General features: G+C 28.9%; 1 protein-coding gene across 1 annotated transcript in view; it reads right to left on the minus strand.

The window, feature by feature from the left end:
• The window catches only part of LOC129988810 (uncharacterized), a 42997-nt gene extending 22361 nt beyond the window's left edge, over positions 1-20636 (minus strand). The window contains exons 1-3 of the mRNA XM_056097081.1: positions 20552-20636; positions 7193-7259; positions 3627-3672 (exon numbers count right to left, since the gene is read on the minus strand). Of these exons, the coding sequence (XP_055953056.1) occupies positions 3627-3672; positions 7193-7259; positions 20552-20618 (180 nt within the window). The 5' untranslated portion in view covers positions 20619-20636. The remainder of the gene's footprint in view (positions 1-3626; positions 3673-7192; positions 7260-20551) is intronic.
• Positions 20637-22907: the final 2271 nt, after the last annotated feature.

Genomic DNA, 22907 nt, shown 5'->3' on the forward strand with positions numbered 1-22907 from the left:
TTGAAGTTTACGCACAAAACGCGATGAGTGATTCGTTTATTTTATAAGGATAAATTTTCTGTTTATAGTGAGCAAAATTTTTATCAATTACGCGAAAATGTTCGTGATGAAGAAAGGAATGGATTAAGTTTCTGATTCATGACGGTTTGCTTACAGAAGCTGAAGAGAAAGTTAAGGAGAATCGAAAATTCTTTTTTTGCGACAGCAGTCAGTGCATTTCTTTCAAATTTCCGGTTCATTTCTTCATCATAGTATAGAAACGCCATAGTATTTCTTCATCATAGCATCTTTCTGTATTACAACGAAGGTATACAAAAGCTCGTGCCAGATAAATATAAATGTTTTAACAATAGAGGCAACCATGTTGAAAAATAACCTAAGCATTGCACTTCATTACTATGCAATAAAAATGTTATTCTAATCACGTCCTTTTTTTAAATGCTTGATAAAACTTAGATTCTAGATACCTCTCATATAAAAATAAATAAAATATAAAAATATAAACGTAAGTATATTAGTAAAAAAAATCCCAGGAAATAAAAAAAAAACGATATATACAAGGAAAAAAAAAACAATTGTAGTCAACAGAATAAAATCATGATTGTAGTGGTAGGCAATTAATTTAGAAAAGAGTGATGTTGTAAAAACATGATTAAAAAGCGCATTTTAATTTCTTTTAAAATCTAAATTCAAAAATTCAATGTCAGGTGTTATTTTTTTCAACACGAATAGGAGTTATTGTCTGTTTAAGAGTCTGATGTGTTCCCAGTTAATGAATGTTGGTCTAAAATTGTACGCAAAAATACCAAGTAAAGCACCGTTTATACTCTTCCCATTTATATGTCATGTCATGAGAACATTATCATCCGTAATCATTGTAATAATAACAGATTTAGTTATTACAATCCAAAACTACGGTATTATATTATTTTCGCCCTTTCTAAAATTCTTCAATTCTCTGTATCAGTCACTATTTATCCATCCTTTTTAAGAGGGGAGATTTCATTATTTTAGAATTATTTACAATTGATGAATTAATAGAAAGGAAATTATCTGATACTAGTTTAAATGATAATGAAGAAAAATTAGGAATTTTTTCCACCTTCCTTTAAACCTTTAGTTGAATATATTGAAAAATTTTTGAAATCATTTTTCGTCAAAACACTATTGAAAAAAAATCAGCAAGTTTAAATTGATTCATAATATTAGATTTAATGCTCACAGACAATCAAAATACCACACAACGTTCAAGCAACTTTTTTAAAATTAAGCATGCATAGAAATTTTATTTACATTTATTTGCATGTATAGAAATAGCGTAACATAAGAAATGCATAATTAGAACAAAAGATATGTAATGATTTTTCGCACTATTAAGATAAATGCTTTATTTTAAATTCTAATTATGGTTCACAATAGTATTCGCTATTTAGTAATATATTAATATTTCTTTAAAGAATTCGAAATTATTACTTTTAAATGAATCTGAGTCAGTAGCATTGAATTTGTGATAATCATATAACCTATATTTGTTTAATAAAATATCGATTGTATGTCTTTTCATTTATTCTTTTCTTTACGTCAGGTCCTTGAAAACATATAAAAGGTGCTTTATATTTATTTTCTTGTTGGAAAAAGAATTATCACTGGGCGTAAATTGATTTATAGCTAAAATAATGACAATATTCCAATTACATGTAATTAACCAGAAGAGGTACAGGTGGTCGTCAAAATAATGGAAAGACCTATGAATAAAAATGACATTTACAAATGCATTTCGTAAGCATGAAAACATAATACTATCTGACATTTTTTTTTAAATATATAAAGTATATATCATGGTATTATCAGGTAGCTTAAATGAAGTTGTATGCATTTTGGATTGTTATCAAAAGCGTAAAAAGTAAGATCTCACAGACTTTCAAAAAGAAGCAATTGTAGGAGTTCAACTAGATGGTGCAACTGTGACCGAAACATCCCAGATTTCAAGCGTTTTTAGAGGTACAGTGTGAAAATTATTACAGTGTATACAAAGCGTCACCAAACAAGCTCGACAAAGCAAAATGGTGGACGGAAGGAGAAACTGAGTGAATGAAATCGACGGGTATTGAAGCGGATTGTAATGTCTAAAAAGAAAGCAAATACAGCCAAATTGCTCAATCAGTAACTGGATTCTCCAGTCTCAATAGTTATAGTAAATAGTTACTTCCATAAACAGAACATTTACGGTAGAGCAACAATTCTCAAGCCACTTGTCTCAGACGTTAATGCCGAAAGTCGTTTGTAGTGGTGCCATAACCACAAAATCTGGTAGATTGATAAGTGAAGGACAGTTATATGGCTAGAAGAATCGTCATTTATGCCTTTCTCTAATCAACAGGACAGGTATACATTTGGAGGACACCTGCACAAGCATATGAACGTGATTGTCTCCTTCCAGCTATCAAGCATGGAGGTGGATCTGTCATGATATCGGTGGCTATATCATGTTTCTTTGCTGGTCCAATCGTAACCCTGAAAGGAAGGATACCCGAGGAGAAGTATAGAGAAGTTTAGCAAATCAAGTCTATTCTATGACGCAAACTTTGTTTCTTGCAGGAAATAGAATTTTCCAGGATGATAATTGTCCTTTTCATACAACGGAAGTTATTCAATTGCAGTTTAATGAACACGAGGATGAAGTTGAACATCTATCTCGGCTCGCAGTCCCCCGACCTCAATGATCTATTATGGCTCGTTATGGCCTAGTTTAGAAAGCTCAATCCGAAATCGATATCCCCCACCGGCATCTATTCTAGAACTTCCAAAGTGTTTCTGTGAAAAATGGTGCACTATTCCTCTAAACACTTTTCAATGCTTATATGATTCGATTCCCAAGCGAATCCAGGCTGCATTATATACCAACGGTGACTCTATGTCTTATTACTAAAGATTCTCGTATTTATCTCTGGTGTTTCCATTATTTTGATAACCACCTGTATTTTCAGCATATTAACACGTTGACTGCCGTGCCACCCAAATTCGGGTGGCAACAAGAGTTTACATTTAATGTAGAATTTGTATGCGAATAGAACACACTAATGTTTAGTTTATATTTCCTTGTTATAATAAATTGTCCACATTTGAATCGACTATGATTCATAGCAGGTATCTTATTAAATAGTGGTCCTGATCACAGGCATGAATCATGGCAGCGAATGTGTTAAAGCGAAATGATAAAAAGTAAAGCTTTTTAAAACAGTTTAATGTGGTGGAAAAAATTAGACGGAAAAAAATCGGAAGATTACTGCTCTCCCCTCCCCCCTCCTTTGTTTCACGAAGAATAGTGGGCGCTTAAAATTGTTTTTCTTTTCCTTTTTTATTTATGCGTATCTTATTTGGTACATTTCTCGTGTTAACCCATGTAAATCGATAGAATATGTCAATCGAACGGAAGTTATTTACCAAAGATTCAGTATAATAGAAATATTGTACTGCGTATTTTTGAATGATAATCCCCAGTTTAAAAATGACTTTTTTGTATAAAGAATTTTTAAGAAATTTCTAAATATTTCAAGTAAAAACTAAAAGAAAATATTGAGACCACAAACATGCACGAATTTTAAGCTTTGAAGTATGTATCTTACCGGCATAACGTCTTCTTCTTTTACAGTGTAGGCAAAATTTCGATCACTGGAATAAAATAAAAAAATATTTCAATAAAGTATTTCCGAAATACCGATAACAGATTTAATAAAAAAAAAGTTTATGAAAACATATTTTATTAATATATTGTAATATAAAATGATGATTTACAGATTATTTTAATGATTTCGAAATTTTTAATCACTAATTTATGATTTATTATCATTAGTTAAAGAATCTTGAAATCAGTCTTTTTCTGTCAAATTCATTACCAGATGGCGCTAGGTGTATGCAATAAAAATTTAAATAAATTGGTCTACTCAATGACACAGTTCATTTCAAAAAATATTAAAATAATGTATTTACTTCGAGAGCACACAAGTATATAAAATTTCAAAATTTCATTACATTAGGAAATAAATATAATACAGATAACAAAATTCTATCGTTAGGAACATGAAGGAAAAAATATTCAATAAAAATGTTTATAAATATTAACAATTGAAAGGCAGGCTGTATTTATTAACCAATTTTTCTTCAAATGATTTTCTACTCTCTTTCATTCTCTCTTGAATTATTAAAAAATTTTAAAATATTCTTAAGATAATTCAGTAATTATAACTGATATAATTTCCAATAACAGAAATTATTAAGCTTCAAAATAAAATTTTATAACAGAATATTAAAAATTATCGGTTGTGAGTTAAATAACCCATCCACAACAGCGAATCGCTGCTAGTCGGTCATTTCCGGGCCATTTGGACTCCATTTATATTCAAGCCATAAACCATTTTAGTGCTAAGTAAAACTCGGCCATTGAGTACCTCTTTTAAGGTAACTCAGAATGGCATCAAGTTCTTTTAAAAACTGCGTCGGAATTCTGTTTAAAACCATTAATCGACTTACCTTCATATGGAGACATAAAACAATTTCAGTGTATGTGTTTCGTCGTAAGGACGCTTTTTCCCTTTCCAGCTGGAGTCGCCAAGGAAACCGACGCATGTGCAATTTTTCTAGAACTTAGATTCAGTTTTTTTTCTTATTAATTTTTATGCTTAGCTATTCAGATTTTGTAATGTATAAATAGAGATGTAACCGAGAATATCTTTGTGCTCGTGTGTTTTTCCATGTGCGTCAATAAATGCCTGTGTGCGTCAATCTGTGTTTAATGATATATTTGATTACTGAGAATTTGAAAATAGACATTAGATGATAGATAATTAAAACCACTGAACCACTAAATAGATTTAGTATGGCGCGTTTCCACTGAGAATGAGTTGTTGAAAGCTTTGATGCCATAGAGTGTTTGGACGGGAATAAGTACAGTTGGATGTACAGAAAAATATAGTATCCAAAATGTCTGATGTGTGGTTGCTATTTCAGGAAAGAGATTCAGGAAAACGTTGCTTTAAAGCAGTTAGAGGTATGAAAGATAACTATCGATGTCTTAGATATTAATATAATGGAAGGTTATAGGAAGTGGTATCAATAGCACAGAACAGTAGCAAGTTTTCTCGATTTAAATGGAAAAGAGCATGTCAGATCCCTCCCGGGAGATGAGCAGATATTTATTCAAGATCTCGGATAATAATTAGAGAGCTAGTGACTTCCCTTGTAGAGAAATGATGTTGAAATTTATTTAAATGTACTTCTTCATTTCACCAATTATGCCATAAGTGTGAAATTTCCAAAGTCAAGAATCAAGAGGATTGACAAATTAAATAATATTGTCATAAGGTTGTTAGAAGAATTACTCTGCTTATTTTTTTTAATTACTATATTGGTGACAAACCCAAGGGGCTCATTTAAGTAGATTTAAACCAAATTTCAAAAAGATTGTTATAATTTACATGTCTATTTTCTACAATCCAAGAGAATCCAATTTTAAGCTATTTCAGCTGTTTGGAGAGGGCACATACTTTAATAATATTTTATTTAATTTCAAGGAAAATAATTTGTTTGGATTTTTACTTCCAAATACTAACCAGCTCGAGGGATCTGCCCAAAACATTTACACATACTTTTCAATAAAGATGTTATCCCAGATAACATTTGCATGGTATTGGCATGTAATAATAATACTTCACTTTTGGCGTGAATTTAGAATTTTTGCTGAATCTATTGGGTGATCATTGGCGAGAACTGCCTGGCATGCAGTTAATAGTATTAGAAAATCAGATTTGGGTTTTAGACAATGAAACAAAATTTTACACAAAGCTGCACTTGTAGTCACAAAATCGCATACCAAATTTTATGTATTTTAGTCCCTGCACTTTCGAGTTATCGCGTTCACATATTTCTGAAAGTATAGACCGACAGACAAATCACTATTTTTTAGATTTGGCTCAAAATTTGGCAAATGTATTTGGCGCTGTAGATGTTAAATCTGTGTACCGAATCTTAGCTGTCTAGCTCTCTTCGTTTTCTAGTTAACGTGTTAACTTTTATTCGGACAGCCGGACGGACAGACTTCTGAACCTGAACGGATTTTACTTAACATTTGACAGAAATTTGGTGTAAGGATCGTATACCAAATTTCACCTTTCTAGCTCAAAATGTTTTTCAGTTATTTTGATCATAGACAGGTAGACGGATATTTTTCAAAATTGTGCTTCTCGAATGCAGCGTGGAGATTCGTCAAAATCTTGAGTTCGAATTTTTTGATGAATATTATACTTCCTCTACATTTCGTATATGAGAAAGTGAAAAATACTGAAATCTCACAAATACTTAAAGCTTCTATTTATTTATTTTTGTTTTTAAGCTGCAAGCCAAATTTTCTCTTAATATACTGTTACGGAATTTTCCGGGGTTCGTTTGGATAGTGGGCGTTATATGGTGTGGAGAACGCTCAATCACCAGGCAACAGTAGAAAATAAAACAACGACGTTTATTTACACGAAGACACACAGGGCAGCACAAAGACGACAACTGTATACAGCACAGAAGACGATTTTCTTCAGCCGAGACCAGCAGCATACAACAATATACACAGCAGCTCCACTCCGTCGCTGCTCCGCTAGTCCCTGGAAGACGAGTTCTTCACCGTCGCTTCCGACTACTCTTCGACTCCACTGGTCCACGACCCAATTCACCGTCACTGGTTCAACACGACGACTATTCTTTCGCTTCCGACTACTCTTCGACTCCACTGGTTCGCAACCCAATTCACCACCACTGCCCGGCAGCTGCGGGTGCTTCCTTTTATAGGTTACAGGAGGCGGGGCTAGAAGCCTCTCAACCAATCAGAAACGTTCGAGGCGTATCTCCGGTCCTACTGGACGGATCGGGAAAATTCTGATGTTTCGGGTATAATCTATTTTCGCGCCAAAGTCGCCAAGTCACCAATTGATCGCCAAGTTTGTCTCCAAGCTCTGGAACCTCCTATGGAACCAGCTATGCTGGGAAGCCGCATCACAAGTTCGTAACAATACATTTATAGGAATGACAGAGATATGTATAATTGCTCTTTAAAATATTTGTATGTTACTAAAAAAATGAAAAATCCTTTTATTAGAGCATTTAATTCAAAAATTTTATTTAAACTTATTTGAATTTTCATACTTACTGACAAGCTGCGCTACATTTGACGAAGCAGTGGGTATAGTTGATTTTGTCCGTGCATTTCTCAGCTTCTGCAACCACGAAATTACAAGTATTACAAAAACATATTGAAAACTTGAATACTTATGTTTGGTAAACAGTATAACTTTGTAAAACTAGTAAACTGCAGCAATTTGTAATCGGAAAAACTATTTATTTAATTATTTAGACTGTTATAAGAGCGAGAAAGACAGAAATTCCAGTAAATGTATCGTTTAAAGACAAAATACACTTTGTTTTAACGTACACTCTTTTGTATATAAAGAACATAAATTAAGAAATATTGAATTTGTGACTAAATTTTATCTTAAAAATTGTAAATCTCCATATTTTGGTTCTTCCTTAGTAAAACATTTTATCTATAAAAGCATATATACATATGAACACGAACAATTATCAGTTTTAAATTCAACAGAGGAGAAATAGATAAATATTTAGCCTGCACTGTTCCAAATTTGTATTTAATTTGGACTGAATTATATCAATGACAGGACTATCTTTCTATTCATGTGTATATTAATAAAATTTATGAAATAGTAGTAATCAGCGGAAAAAAAATTTGATAAGTTAACTTTACATTAAAATTGTAGTTTAAATGTCGTAAAGTTTTCGTAAAATAATTGTTTAAATTATAAAAGTTAATCCATAGTACACAAATGACTTCAATGTTGAACGAAGCATTCTTTTTTCTGTACTCATATTATTAAAAACATATTTGATTACAGCAAAAAAAAAAAAGTTTTTGTTTTAATTATTCACTTCAGTTAAAATTCAAATTCAAATTTTAGGGAAGATGATACAAAATAAAATAAACAGAACGGTGTAGATAACTGTCAAAATTAGAAGCTTAAAAATATTTTACTGAGAATGCATTATATAAATGCCTAGAGAAAGCATTTAAAAATTATCATATTCATACATTTTCTAAATACGTCATACAGTAATATATTGCCGGTAATGAGTATAATTATATAAATAAGAACACATAGCATAGTTTAAATATATGCACAGGCAATTAATCATATAAAACCGAGTATATCTTATAAAGAATACATTACATTTTATACGCTTTTAAAGAGAAGATAAAAAAGGGAGATTACACTTCTTCAAGTGCTCTTCTTCTTTTACCTTTAACTGATAAATCAAACTTACTTACTGTACCGGTAAAGAGGTCAATCAGGTAAAAAAGGGAAAAAATGATAAAACATTATATAAAAGTATTGCAACATCACAAATTAGATTTTTCTTAATTTTTCGAAATATTCACAAAAAGATAACGCACTAGATTATGGAAATAAAAATAATTTAAATAATTCAATTATTTTAAGATATTCGAACATGACATGAAGCCTTTTCTAAGAAAGTTAGAAAATAAATTTTGAGTAAAACGAAGTTAAAAAGGAATCAAATTGATTTAGCCAACATTTTTCCAATTTCGCAAATGAAATCGAATTATATTTTTCAGGTATCCAATTGCACAGCGTTAAAAAAGCATCGCTTTGTTCTACTTGCAAAGGGTTTGTTACCCGTTACCTTGCTTAGTTACCCGTTTACTTGGTAACCTGTAAAAAAGGGTTCACATTATTATTCACAAAAAATATAATTTCTTTCAAAAGTTTTCAGTTTTATAAAAAATTGCTTATCGCCTAAAATAAATATAAACATGAAATGAAAATGTAAGAATTGTTTGGTATAGTAATCATGTGAATTTTTTTGAAAAAATTTAATCGTTATATATATTATTAAACAAACTTATCTATAATTTCAGCGCTTTCGTTTTGAGAAAATATTGAAACGCATAGATTTTAAGATCATAAAAAATTTGGTAGTTGAGACTTCTTGTATTATGATTAGTCAATGTAAGAAAATTTGAGTTTATTTAGACGTGTTCTGTCATTCCTTATAATTCCTACCAATAGTTTTGAAACACCCTGTATTATTACAGCATTTCATATAAATCTATTGTATATCAACTAGTTTCATTGTGAAAGTATTTAAACTGTTTGCAAATGTTCTTCCCAACAGAATTAGAATTTTTCCTAAATTGAACAACGGCAGATTATTGTCGAACTTCCGATCTTTTTGTCATGAAATATGTTAACAATCGTTGTTTTTAAAACTTTTTTGTTTTGATAATCATTTGTTAAAACTTTCAACTATCAGCCGATATTGCAAACTTTTTTTTATTTACAACGTTTATAAATAAATAAATAACTGATATTAGTATTTCTCTGAAAACAAATATTTATTAATACCCGTAACTGATTTATTAATATTTCTCTGAAAACAAATATTTTTAATTAATTATTTAAGAGCACTTTAAAAGCATATCTTAAGACAGATAAAAAGATTGTTACTTTCAAAGAAAAATGTATTAAAGTATGGCGAAGAAAGAATTTTATATGCAGATATAAATGTGAGGACTGCTGTACCCACTATGTTATCTGACCGGCAAACATTTAATATCAACTCGAAAGGGCTACTTCCACTTGTTCTGTTACTTTTTTTGTTTTTGTTTTGCTCTTTTTTTGTGTAATATAAATTTATACTTGTTCTCGTTAAAATGCCGTAGCATTTCTTGAAACTCTGAATATTTAAGTGGAGTGATTAAATATGATTAATATGAGTGATCCATATCCCGACATAAATTTACTAAAAGAAAAAAATATAATGAAGAAAATATTTCCAAAAACATATCTAAAAAGCGATGAACTTCGGTGAATAGTTTTAGAGTACGATCTTTAGTTTTTAAATAAAATCTACTAACCCAAAAAACTGCTACAAAATGATTAAATGGGTCAGTTCCAGGCAGAAACAAATCATAAAGGATGATTTTCTATTTTAAAAAGAACTATAATTAGTATTATCTTTCTCTTAGATATATAGCTGTATATTAAAATGCAAATTTCTGTGTGGAAAAAAAAAATGGGGAAAATCCCCGTTCAAATACATGTATGAAGAAAGCGGAGATATATTTAAGAACAAAAACTAAAAACAAATTTGCTACAATATATAGTAAAAAAAAAAAAAAAAATTGAATCAAAGAATCTAAAAGGTTGTAAAGCAAGAAAGCAAAATGGCTTTTGCCAAGGATTAGGACATATTTTCTGTAATATAGAGCAGAAATTATGAAAACTTGAATTAAAGAATTTAAAAAGTTGCAAAGCAAGGAAGCAAAGAGGCCTTTCCCAAGGATTAAAACATATTTGCTACAATATAGAATAGAAAATACGAAAACTTGAATCATAGAAACTAAAATGTAAATTTCTTTGTGAGAAACATTTATTAATGAAAAAAATGAGGAAAATCCCCGTTCAATATCCTGTATGAAGAAAGCGGAGATATATTTAAGAACAAAAACTAAAAACAAATTTGCTACAATATATAGTAAAAAAAAAAAAAATGAATCAAAGAATCTAAAAGGTTGTAAAGCAAGAAAGCAAAAGGGCTTTTGCCAAGGATTAGGACATATTTTCTGTAATATAGAGCAGAAATTATGAAAACTTGAATTAAAGAATTTAAAAAGTTGCAAAGCAAGGAAGCAAAGAGGCCTTTCCCAAGGATTAAAACATATTTGCTACAATATAGAATAGAAAATACGAAAACTTGAATCATAGAAACTAAAATGTAAATTTCTTTGTGAGAAACATTTATTAATGAAAAAAATGAGGAAAATCCCCGTTCAATATCCTGTATGAAGAAAGCGGAGATATATTTAAGAACAAAAACTAAAAACAAATTTGCTACAATATATAGTAAAAAAAAAAAAAAAATTGAATCAAAGAATCTAAAAGGTTGTAAAGCAAGGAAGCAAAATGGCTTTTGCCAAGGATTAGGACATATTTTCTGTAATATAGAGCAGAAATTATGAAAACTTGAATTAAAGAATTTAAAAAGTTGCAAAGCAAGGAAGCAAAGAGGCCTTTCCCAAGGATTAAAACATATTTGCTACAATATAGAATAGAAAATACGAAAACTTGAATCATAGAAACTAAAATGTAAATTTCTTTGTGAGAAAAATTTATTAATGAAAAAAATGAGGAAAATCCCCATTCAATATCCTGTATGAAGGAAGCGGTGATATATTTAAGAACAAAAACTAAAAACAAATTTGCTACAATATATAGTAAAAAAAAAAAAAAATGAATCAAAGAATCTAAAAGGTTGTAAAGCAAGAAAGCAAAAGGGCTTTTGCCAAGGATTAGGACATATTTTCTGTAATATTGAGCAGAAATTATGAAAACTTGAATTAAAGAATTTAAAAAGTTGCAAAGCAAGGAAGCAAAGAGGCCTTTCCCAAGGATTAAAACATATTTGCTACAATATAGAATAGAAAATACGAAAACTTGAATCATAGAAACTAAAATGTAAATTTCTTTGTGAGAAACATTTATTAATGAAAAAAATGAGGAAAATCCCCGTTCAATATCCTGTATGAAGAAAGCGGAGATATATTTAAGAACAAAAACTAAAAACAAATTTGCTACAATATATAGTAAAAAAAAAAAAAAAATTGAATCAAAGAATCTAAAAGGTTGTAAAGCAAGAAAGCAAAATGGCTTTTGCCAAGGATTAGGACATATTTTCTGTAATATAGAGCAGAAATTATGAAAACTTGAATTAAAGAATTTAAAAAGTTGCAAAGCAAGGAAGCAAAAAGGCCTTTCCCAAGGATTAAAACATATTTGCTACAATATAGAATAGAAAATACGAAAACTTGAATCATAGAAACTAAAATGTAAATTTCTTTGTGAGAAACATTTATTAATGAAAAAATGAGGAAAATCCCCGTTCAATATCCTGTATGAAGAAAGCGGAGATATATTTAAGAACAAAAACTAAAAACAAATTTGCTACAATATATAGTAAAAAAAAAAAAAAAATGAATCAAAGAATCTAAAAGGTTGTAAAGCAAGAAAGCAAAAGGGCTTTTGCCAAGGATTAGGACATATTTTCTGTAATATAGAGCAGAAATTATGAAAACTTGAATTAAAGAATTTAAAAAGTTGCAAAGCAAGGAAGCAAAGAGGCCTTTCCCAAGGATTAAAACATATTTGCTACAATATAGAATAGAAAATACGAAAACTTGAATCATAGAAACTAAAATGTAAATTTCTTTGTGAGAAACATTTATTAATGAAAAAAATGAGGAAAATCCCCGTTCAATATCCTGTATGAAGAAAGCGGAGATATATTTAAGAACAAAAACTAAAAACAAATTTGCTACAATATATAGTAAAAAAAAAAAAAAAATTGAATCAAAGAATCTAAAAGGTTGTAAAGCAAGAAAGCAAAATGGCTTTTGCCAAGGATTAGGACATATTTTCTGTAATATAGAGCAGAAATTATGAAAACTTGAATTAAAGAATTTAAAAAGTTGCAAAGCAAGGAAGCAAAAAGGCCTTTCCCAAGGATTAAAACATATTTGCTACAATATAGAATAGAAAATACGAAAACTTGAATCATAGAAACTAAAATGTAAATTTCTTTGTGAGAAACATTTATTAATGAAAAAATGAGGAAAATCCCCGTTCAATATCCTGTATGAAGAAAGCGGAGATATATTTAAGAACAAAAACTAAAAACAAATTTGCTACAATATATAGTAAAAAAAAAAAAAAAATGAATCAAAGAATCTAAAAGGTTGTAAAGCAAGAAAGCAAAAGGGCTTTTGCCAAGGATTAGGACATATTTTCTGTAATATAGAGCAGAAATTATGAAAACTTGAATTAAAGAATTTAAAAAGTTGCAAAGCAAGGAAGCAAAGAGGCCTTTCCCAAGGATTAAAACATATTTGCTACAATATAGAATAGAAAATACGAAAACTTGAATCATAGAAACTAAAATGTAAATTTCTTTGTGAGAAAAATTTATTAATGAAAAAAATGAGGAAAATCCCCATTCAATATCCTGTATGAAGGAAGCGGTGATATATTTAAGAACAAAAACTAAAAACAAATTTGCTACAATATATAGTAAAAAAAAAAAAAAAAATGAATCAAAGAATCTAAAAGGTTGTAAAGCAAGAAAGCAAAATGGCTTTTGCCAAGGATTAGGACATATTTTCTGTAATATAGAGCAGAAATTATGAAAACCTGAATTAAAGAATTTAAAAAGTTGCAAAGCAAGGAAGCAAAGAGGCCTTTCCCAAGGATTAAAACATATTTGCTACAATATAGAATAGAAAATACGAAAACTTGAATCATAGAAACTAAAATGTAAATTTCTCTGTGAGAAACATTTATTAATGAAAAAAATGAGGAAAATCCCCGTTCAATATCCTGTATGAAGAAAGCGGAGATATATTTAAGAACAAAAACTAAAAACAAATTTGCAACAATATATAGTAAAAAAAAAACAAAAAAAAAAAAATTGAATCAAAGAATCTAAAAGGTTGTAAAGCAAGAAAGCAAAATGGCTTTTGCCAAGGATTAGGACATATTTTCTGTAATATAGAGCAGAAATTATGAAAACTTGAATTAAAGAATTTAAAAAGTTGCAAAGCAAGGAAGCAAAGAGGCCTTTCCCAAGGATTAAAACATATTTGCTACAATATAGAATAGAAAATACGAAAACGTGAATCATAGAAACTAAAATGTAAATTTCTTTGTGAGAAACATTTATTAATGAAAAAAATGAGGAAAATCCCCGTTCAATATCCTGTATGAAGAAAGCGGAGATATATTTAAGAACAAAAACTAAAAACAAATTTGCTACAATATATAGTAAAAAAAAAAAAAAATTTAATCAAAGAATCTAAAAGGTTGTAAAGCAAGAAAGCAAAATGGCTTTTGCCAAGGATTAGGACATATTTTCTTTAATATAGAGCAGAAATTATGAAAACTTGAATTAAAGAATTTAAAAAGTTGCAAAGCAAGGAAGCAAAGAGGCCTTTCCCAAGGATTAAAACATATTTGCTACAATATAGAATAGAAAATACGAAAACTTGAATCATAGAAACTAAAATGTAAATTTCTTTGTGAGAAACATTTATTAATGAAAAAAATGAGGAAAATCCCCGTTCAATATCCTGTATGAAGAAAGCGGAGATATATTTAAGAACAAAAACTAAAAACAAATTTGCTACAATATATAGTAAAAAAAAAAAAAAATTGAATCGAAGAATCTAAAAGGTTGTAAAGCAAGAAAGCAAAAGGGCTTTTGCCAAGGATTAGGACATATTTTCTGTAATATAGAGCAGAAATTATGAAAACTTGAATTAAAGAATTTAAAAAGTTGCAAAGCAAGGAAGCAAAGAGGCCTTTCCCAAGGATTAAAACATATTTGCTACAATATAGAATAGAAAATACGAAAACTTGAATCATAGAAACTAAAATGTAAATTTCTTTGTGAGAAACATTTATTAATGAAAAAAATGAGGAAAATCCCCGTTCAATATCCTGTATGAAGAAAGCGGAGATATATTTAAGAACAAAAACTAAAAACAAATTTGCTACAATATATAGTAAAAAAAAAAAAAAAAATTGAATCAAAGAATCTAAAAGGTTGTAAAGCAAGAAAGCAAAATGGCTTTTGCCAAGGATTACGACATATTTTCTGTAATATAGAGCAGAAATTATGAAAACTTGAATTAAAGAATTTAAAAAGTTGCAAAGCAAGGAAGCAAAGAGGCCTTTCCCAAGGATTAAAACATATTTGCTACAATATAGAATAGAAAATACGAAAACTTGAATCATAGAAACTAAAATGTAAATTTCTTTGTGAGAAAAATTTATTAATGAAAAAAATGAGGAAAATCCCCATTCAATATCCTGTATGAAGGAAGCGGTGATATATTTAAGAACAAAAACTAAAAACAAATTTGCTACAATATATAGTAAAAAAAAAAAAAAAAATTGAATCAAAGAATCTAAAAGGTTGTAAAGCAAGAAAGCAAAATGGCTTTTGCCAAGGATTAGGACATATTTTTTGTAATATAGAGCAGAAATTATGAAAACTTGAATTAAAGAATTTAAAAAGGTGCAAAGCAAGGAAGCAAAGAGGCCTTTCCCAAGGATTAAAACATATTTGCTACAATATAGAATAGAAAATACGAAAACTTGAATCATAGAAACTAAAATGTAAATTTCTCTGTGAGAAACATTTATTAATGAAAAAAATGAGGAAAATCCCCGTTCAATATCCTGTATGAAGAAAGCGGAGATATATTTAAGAACAAAAACTTAAAAAAAATTGCTACAATATATAGTAAAAAAAAGAAAAAAAATTGAATCAAAGAATCTAAAAGGTTGTAAAGCAAGAAAGCAAAATGGCTTTTGCCAAGGATTAGGACATATTTTCTTTAATATAGAGCAGAAATTATGAAAACTTGAATTAAAGAATTTAAAAAGTTGCAAAGCAAGGAAGCAAAGAGGCCTTTCCCAAGGATTAAAACATATTTGCTACAATATAGAATAGAAAATACGAAAACTTGAATCATAGAAACTAAAATGTAAATTTCTTTGTGAGAAACATTTATTAATGAAAAAAATGAGGAAAATCCCCGTTCAATATCCTGTATGAAGAAAGCGGAGATATATTTAAGAACAAAAACTAAAAACAAATTTGCTACAATATATAGTAAAAAAAAAAAAAAATTGAATCAAAGAATCTAAAAGGTTGTAAAGCAAGAAAGCAAAAGGGCTTTTGCCAAGGATTAGGACATATTTTCTGTAATATAGAGCAGAAATTATGAAAACTTGAATTAAAGAATTTAAAAAGTTGCAAAGCAAGGAAGCAAAGAGGCCTTTCCCAAGGATTAAAACATATTTGCTACAATATAGAATAGAAAATACGAAAACTTGAATCATAGAAACTAAAATGTAAATTTCTTTGTGAGAAACATTTATTAATGAAAAAAATGAGGAAAATCCCCGTTCAATATCCTGTATGAAGAAAGCGGAGATATATTTAAGAACAAAAACTAAAAACAAATTTGCTACAATATATAGTAAAAAAAAAAAAAAAAAAAAATTGAATCAAAGAATCTAAAAGGTTGTAAAGCAAGAAAGCAAAATGGCTTTTGCCAAGGATTACGACATATTTTCTGTAATATAGAGCAGAAATTATGAAAACTTGAATTAAAGAATTTAAAAAGTTGCAAAGCAAGGAAGCAAAGAGGCCTTTCCCAAGGATTAAAACATATTTGCTACAATATAGAATAGAAAATACGAAAACTTAAATCATAGAAACTAAAATGTAAATTTCTTTGTGAGAAACATTTATTAATGAAAAAAATGAGGAAAATCCCCGTTCAATATCCTGTATGAAGAAAGCGGAGATATATTTAAGAACAAAAACTAAAAACAAATTTGCTACAATATATAGTAAAAAAATAAAAATAAAATTGAATCAAAGAATCTAAAAGGTTGTAAGGCAAGAAAGCCAAATGGCTTTTGCCAAGGATTAGGACATATTTTCTGTAATATAGAGCAGAAATTATGAAAACTTGAATTAAAGAATTTAAAAAGTTGCAAAGCAAGGAAGCAAAGAGGCCTTTCCCAAGGATTAAAACATATTTGCTACAATATAGAATAGAAAATACGAAAACTTGAATCATAGAAACTAAAATGTAAATTTCTTTGTGAGAAACATTTATTAATGAAAAAAATGAGGAAAATCCCCATTCAATATCCTGTATGAAGGAAGCGGAGATATATTTAAGAACAAAAACTAAAAACAAATTTGCTACAATATATAGTAAAAAAAAAAAAAAAAAAAAATTGAATCAAAGAATCTAAAAGGTTGTAAAGCAAGAAAGCAAAACGGCTTTTGCCAAAGATTAGGACATATTTTCTGTAATATAGAGCAGAAATTATGAAAACTTGAATTAAAGAATTTAAAAAGTTGCAAAGCAAGGAACCAAAGAGGCCTTTCCCAAGGATTAAAACATATTTGCTACAATATAGAATAGAAAATACGAAAACTTGAATCATAGAAACTAAAATGTAAATTTCTTTGTGAGAAACATTTATTAATGAAAAAAATGAGGAAAATCCCCATTCAATATCCTGTATGAAGGAAGCGGAGATATATTTAAGAACAAAAACTAAAAACAAATTTGCTACAATATATAGTAAAAAAAAAAAAAAAATGAATCAAAGAATCTAAAAGGTTGTAAAGCAAGAAAGCAAAATGGCTTTTGCCAAGGATTAGGACATATTTTCTGTAATATAGAGCAGAAATTATGAAAACTTGAATTAAAGAATTTAAAAAGTTGCAAAGCAAGGAAGCAAAGAGGCCTTTCCCAAGGATTAAAACATATTTGCTACAATATAGAATAGAAAATACGAAAACTTGAATCATAGAAACTAAAATGTAAATTTCTTTGTGAGAAACATTAATTAATGAAAAAAATGAGGAAAATCCCCGTTCAATATCCTGTATGAAGAAAGCGGAGATATATTTAAGAAAAAAAACTAAAAACAAATTTGCTACAATATATAGTAAAAAAAAAAAAAAAAATTGAATCAAAGAATCTAAAAGGTTGTAAGGCAAGAAAGCCAAATGGCTTTTGCCAAGGATTAGGACATATTTTCTGTAATATAGAGCAGAAATTATGAAAACTTGAATTAAAGAATTTAAAAAGTTGCAAAGCAAGGAAGCAAAGAGGCCTTTCCCAAGGATTAAAACATATTTGCTACAATATAGAATAGAAAATACGAAAACTTGAATCATAGAAACTAAAATGTAAATTTCTTTGTGAGAAACATTTATTAATGAAAAAAATCAGGAAAATCCCTGTTCAATATCCTGTATGAAGAAAGCGGAGATATATTTAAGAACAAAAACTAAAAACAAATTTGCTACAATATATAGTAAAAAAAAAAAAAAATTGAATCAAAGAATCTAAAAGGTTGTAAGGCAAGAAAGCCAAATGGCTTTTGCCAAGGATTAGGACATATTTTCTGTAATATAGAGCAGAAATTATGAAAACTTGAATTAAAGAATTTAAAAAGTTGCAAAGCAAGGAAGCAAAGAGGCCTTTCCCAAGGATTAAAACATATTTGCTACAATATAGAATAGAAAATACGAAAACTTGAATCATAGAAACTAAAATGTAAATTTCTTTGTGAGAAACATTTATTAATGAAAAAAATCAGGAAAATCCCTGTTCAATATCCTGTATGAAGAAAGCGGAGATATATTTAAGAACAAAAACTAAAAACAAATTTGCTACAATATATAGTAAAAAAAAAAAAAAATTGAATCAAAGAATCTAAAAGGTTGTAAAGCAAGAAAGCAAAATGGCTTTTGCCAAGGATTAGGACATATTTTCTGTAATATAGAGCAGAAATTATGAAAACTTGAATTAAAGAATTTAAAAAGTTGCAAAGCAAGGAAGCAAAGAGGCCTTTCCCAAGGATTAAAACATATTTGCTACAATATAGAATAGAAAATACGAAAACTTGAATCATAGAAACTAAAATGTAAATTTCTTTGTGAAAAACATTTATTAATGAAAAAAATGAGGAAAATCCCCGTTCAATATCCTGTATGAAGAAAGCGGAGATATATTTAAGAACAAAAACTAAAAACAAATTTGCTACAATATATAGTAAAAAAAAAAAAAAAAAAAATTGAATCAAAGAATCTAAAAGGTTGTAAAGCAAGAAAGCAAAATGGCTTTTGCCAAGGATTAGGACATATTTTTTGTAATATAGAGCAGAAATTATGAAAACTTGAATTAAAGAATTTAAAAAGGTGCAAAGCAAGGAAGCAAAGAGGCCTTTCCCAAGGATTAAAACATATTTGCTACAATATAGAATAGAAAATACGAAAACTTGAATCATAGAAACTGAAATGTAAATTTCTTTGTGAGAAACATTTATTAATGAAAAAAATGAGGAAAATCCCCGTTCAATATCCTGTATGAAGAAAGCGGAGATATATTTAAGAACAAAAACTAAAAACAAATTTGCTACAATATATAATAAAAAAAAAAAAATTGAATCAAAGAATCTAAAAGTTTGTAAAGCAAGAAAGCAAAAGGTCTTTTGCCAAGGATTAGGACATATTTTCTGTAATATAGAGCAGAAATTATGAAAACTTGAATTAAAGAATTTAAAAAGTTGCAAAGCAAGGAATGAAAGAGGCCTTTCCCAAGGATTAAAACATATTTGCTACAATATAGAATAGAAAATACGAAAACTTGAATCATAGAAACTAAAATGTAAATTTCTTTGTGAAAAACATTTATTAATGAAAAAAATGAGGAAAATCCCCGTTCAATATCCTGTATGAAGAAAGCGGAGATATATTTAAGAACAAAAACTAAAAACAAATTTGCTACAATATATAGTAAAAAAAAAAAAATTGAATCAAAGAATCTAAAAGGTTGTAAAGCAAGAAAGCAAAATGGCTTTTGCCAAGGATTAGGACATATTTTCTGTAATATAGAGCAGAAAATATGAAAACTCGAATCAAAGAATTTAAAAAGTTGCAAAGCAAGGAAGCAAAGAGGCCTTTCCCAAGGATTAAAACATATTTGCTACAATATAGAATAGAAAATACGAAAATTTGAATCATAGTTAAACTAAAAGGTAGCAAAGAGAAATAAACAATCTATATTTAAAACAGTTACTGGAATATAGAAAGCTATAAAAGCGTGATAAAAAAAAGCTATCTGACCTAATTTTATAAATAGCGTAATTAAAATTAAAAATAAAATATTGAATTATTATTAAGAACAGGAACAATTGAATAAATAATCGAAAGAGCAAGAATTTATACAAAATGTTGATTAATATTATTTCAAAATCTTCCAAAGTTGTGCCTCCGTGAAAGCTATAAGTCTAAATTGTGAATGCTGTTTTAAATAATTTTAATATTGGTCATAAGAAAAAAAAATTAATGAAAGTGTTTAATCAAATCCCTTTTTAATAGAAAAGTCATTATTTGCAGTTTTTCTGAATTAAATATTTCTCAGTGAATAAATTTGATATTAAATCGAAAGCGCTGAAATTAGAATACCTTTTTAATTTATATTCTTATTAACAAAAACAACAACCATTTTACTTTAAAACCTATTAAAGCTGAGAATAAACTTGCATCGAAAGGATCTTAATGGATTTATTTGTTGTTCATTGCATAAATATCTTGAGTATTTAATGTCAGAAGAATATTTTTTTAATGAATTTTTCAAATAAAGATATATTTACATAAAATTTGTTTCGGAAAGTTCTGAATATTAGAATGTTTTTCTAGTCAAGTTTTTGTTAATAGAATTTGTAGATACCTGGTCAGAATTTAATTTGCATTAAAATATTATTAAAATATTTTGAAAAGAAGAATTTTTACGTGAGAAAAGAATAGTCCACATTACCTTTATCGCAAAACTTGAAATTGTGTGGATAAAGATTCGATGGCATGACACATGAACAGTTATCCATCGTCTGATTTAACAGACATTCTTCGACACACATCTAAAATGGAAAGAAAAAGTTTTAAAATCCAAATTTTCTCTCTCCCCCCCCCTTAAAATTGAACTAAATGCATTTATAACGAGTTGTTCAGATAAGTAAGTAAAGTAATAAATTGCCAATCTTATTTATAAATTATTTATACCAACTTAAATAAGACTGGAATTCATCAAAAGGCTTGTGGAAACCCATTTCCCAATAAAAATGGAATTTTAAAAAACTTAATAAATAACCTATTAATCACAGAAATTTAAGAAAAGTTGCGCTACTCTCTTGGTTTAATTCTAAAACATTAAATTCTAAATGAAAAAGGATGGCACACTAAGAATGGAGTCGAATCAATCCCACATCCTATTAGTCAAACGTTCTAAACTGTTATAACGTTGAAAGTTGTTGCACAATTCCAAGATGAAAAAAGGAAAGCATGAAGTCACAGAAAGTTGTAAGACTTCTAAGTAGAGTCATGAGCGTCACCATTGATTCATTTGTTTGTATTGCAGAAAATCTGTAAGAATACCTGATGCAGATTGCAAAAGTTTTTGCATTTCAACCAGTGAATTTAAAATGAAAACCAATAAAAATCCATTTTAGATCATTTTTCAACTATTTTGTATTTTATCTCTGTTTATAACACTTGTGAAATTTTAGCGTTTGTTCTTAATTCAGTTATCGAATATATTGTATGCCGGCGTCCTGGCATAAGGGTAGCGCGTCTTCCTCGTGATCTGGGCGTCCTGGCTTCGAATCCCGGTTCGGGCATGGTTGTTCTTCATCTGTGTTCTATCTGTGAGGCGTGTGAATGTGCCCACCCCCTGTAAAAAGGGGTTGAGCAAGCGAATGTGTGTGAGTTTCGTGAGCTGAAAGTCAGACTTCTGCTCTCGGGTGCTCAGGGGTCTTTACTCTCAGAAGCTACTGCACCGCTTTTCAGTGGTAACGCGGACACGACATCATCATCATCAATAAATTGTATGAATGTTCTTCACTTCCATTAGATATTCAGCACAGCTTACTTAATATGATTATAGAGCCATTAACAATATCTGCTGTATAAGTTGAATTAATTTGTGTCTCCCACACCAGATGACGCAATATTGTTTATTATAATTGTTTTCTCCCTTTGACTTGCGCATATGTCAATAAATAGTTTCTATTCTATGAGCGCGGTAGTGCCAATTTCTTTCTCTTTTTATAATGTAGCATAAATTTCCTTGAATGAAGGGTCATTCCATTTAAAAAAGTTCATTCTATGTATTTTCGATTACTTTCCCACTTTGCTATACACACCAACAAACCATCCCATTTGACGTTAAAATTTTGCAATGCTGAGTAGTTATTTTCTAATAAATCTCTTAAAGATAGATTCTTCTTGACATTAGATAAATTGCAATAGATATCAAAATTTTGAAATGTCCGACAGTTATTTTCGAATGAAGTCGCCCAAAGATAGATTTCACTTAGCATTTCATAAAATAAATAAACAAATAAAAATATAAATTAGTTTTATTTAAAATATTACTTTTGATATTTTTAAGAGGAAAAGATACATCATAATATATTTAAATTCTTCAAGCAAGTGAATGTGTTAGTTTTTCTTACTTCTTTGGATAGTGGTCCATTTTTTCCTCTGATTTTCCAAGCTTCTATGTAATCAGTACAGTTGGTCTGGTAAGGATAAGGCAGTAGGTTTTTTATATCCTAAGTAAAAATGCACAAATGAACCAAAACAAGCTTTTTTTTACAATAAGGGTTAAAGAAAACGATACCACGTTTTCGGTATCAAAAAAAGAGAACTTTTGCTTGCTGAATACCAGAAAAGTTATTCCGTTATATTGCGCAAGCGTCAGGTAAGAAAAATAATCATTTAATATTTATTTAATACCATAGCCTCAAAATGGCTCATTTATAATTTATTGAGACAGGATAAGGTCAAATAATTGGGAAAGAAAAATACTTAATTCCAAAAATATATTATTATTTTCCATTTGGCTTTAAGGGCACGTAAAAATCTCTACGCAGTAGGTATGTTTTGAGACAGCTAATGTGTAAGATGCAGGCAAATTAGAAAATTCTGTGAAAGCAGAATTGACGGAAATGAATAATTTTTAACCCAAACAGACATGAATGATTGGTCCCATAAGTTAATGAGCTGGGAATACAAATTTGAAATTTTTATTATGTCTCGAAAACAAGATAACAAAGAAATATTAGCAGATTTAAAAAGAAACAACGACTGTAAATTATAAACAGCAGAAAACAAAT

Source organism: Argiope bruennichi, chromosome 10 (assembly GCF_947563725.1).
Source record: "Argiope bruennichi chromosome 10, qqArgBrue1.1, whole genome shotgun sequence".
Taxonomy (NCBI): domain Eukaryota; kingdom Metazoa; phylum Arthropoda; class Arachnida; order Araneae; family Araneidae; genus Argiope; species Argiope bruennichi.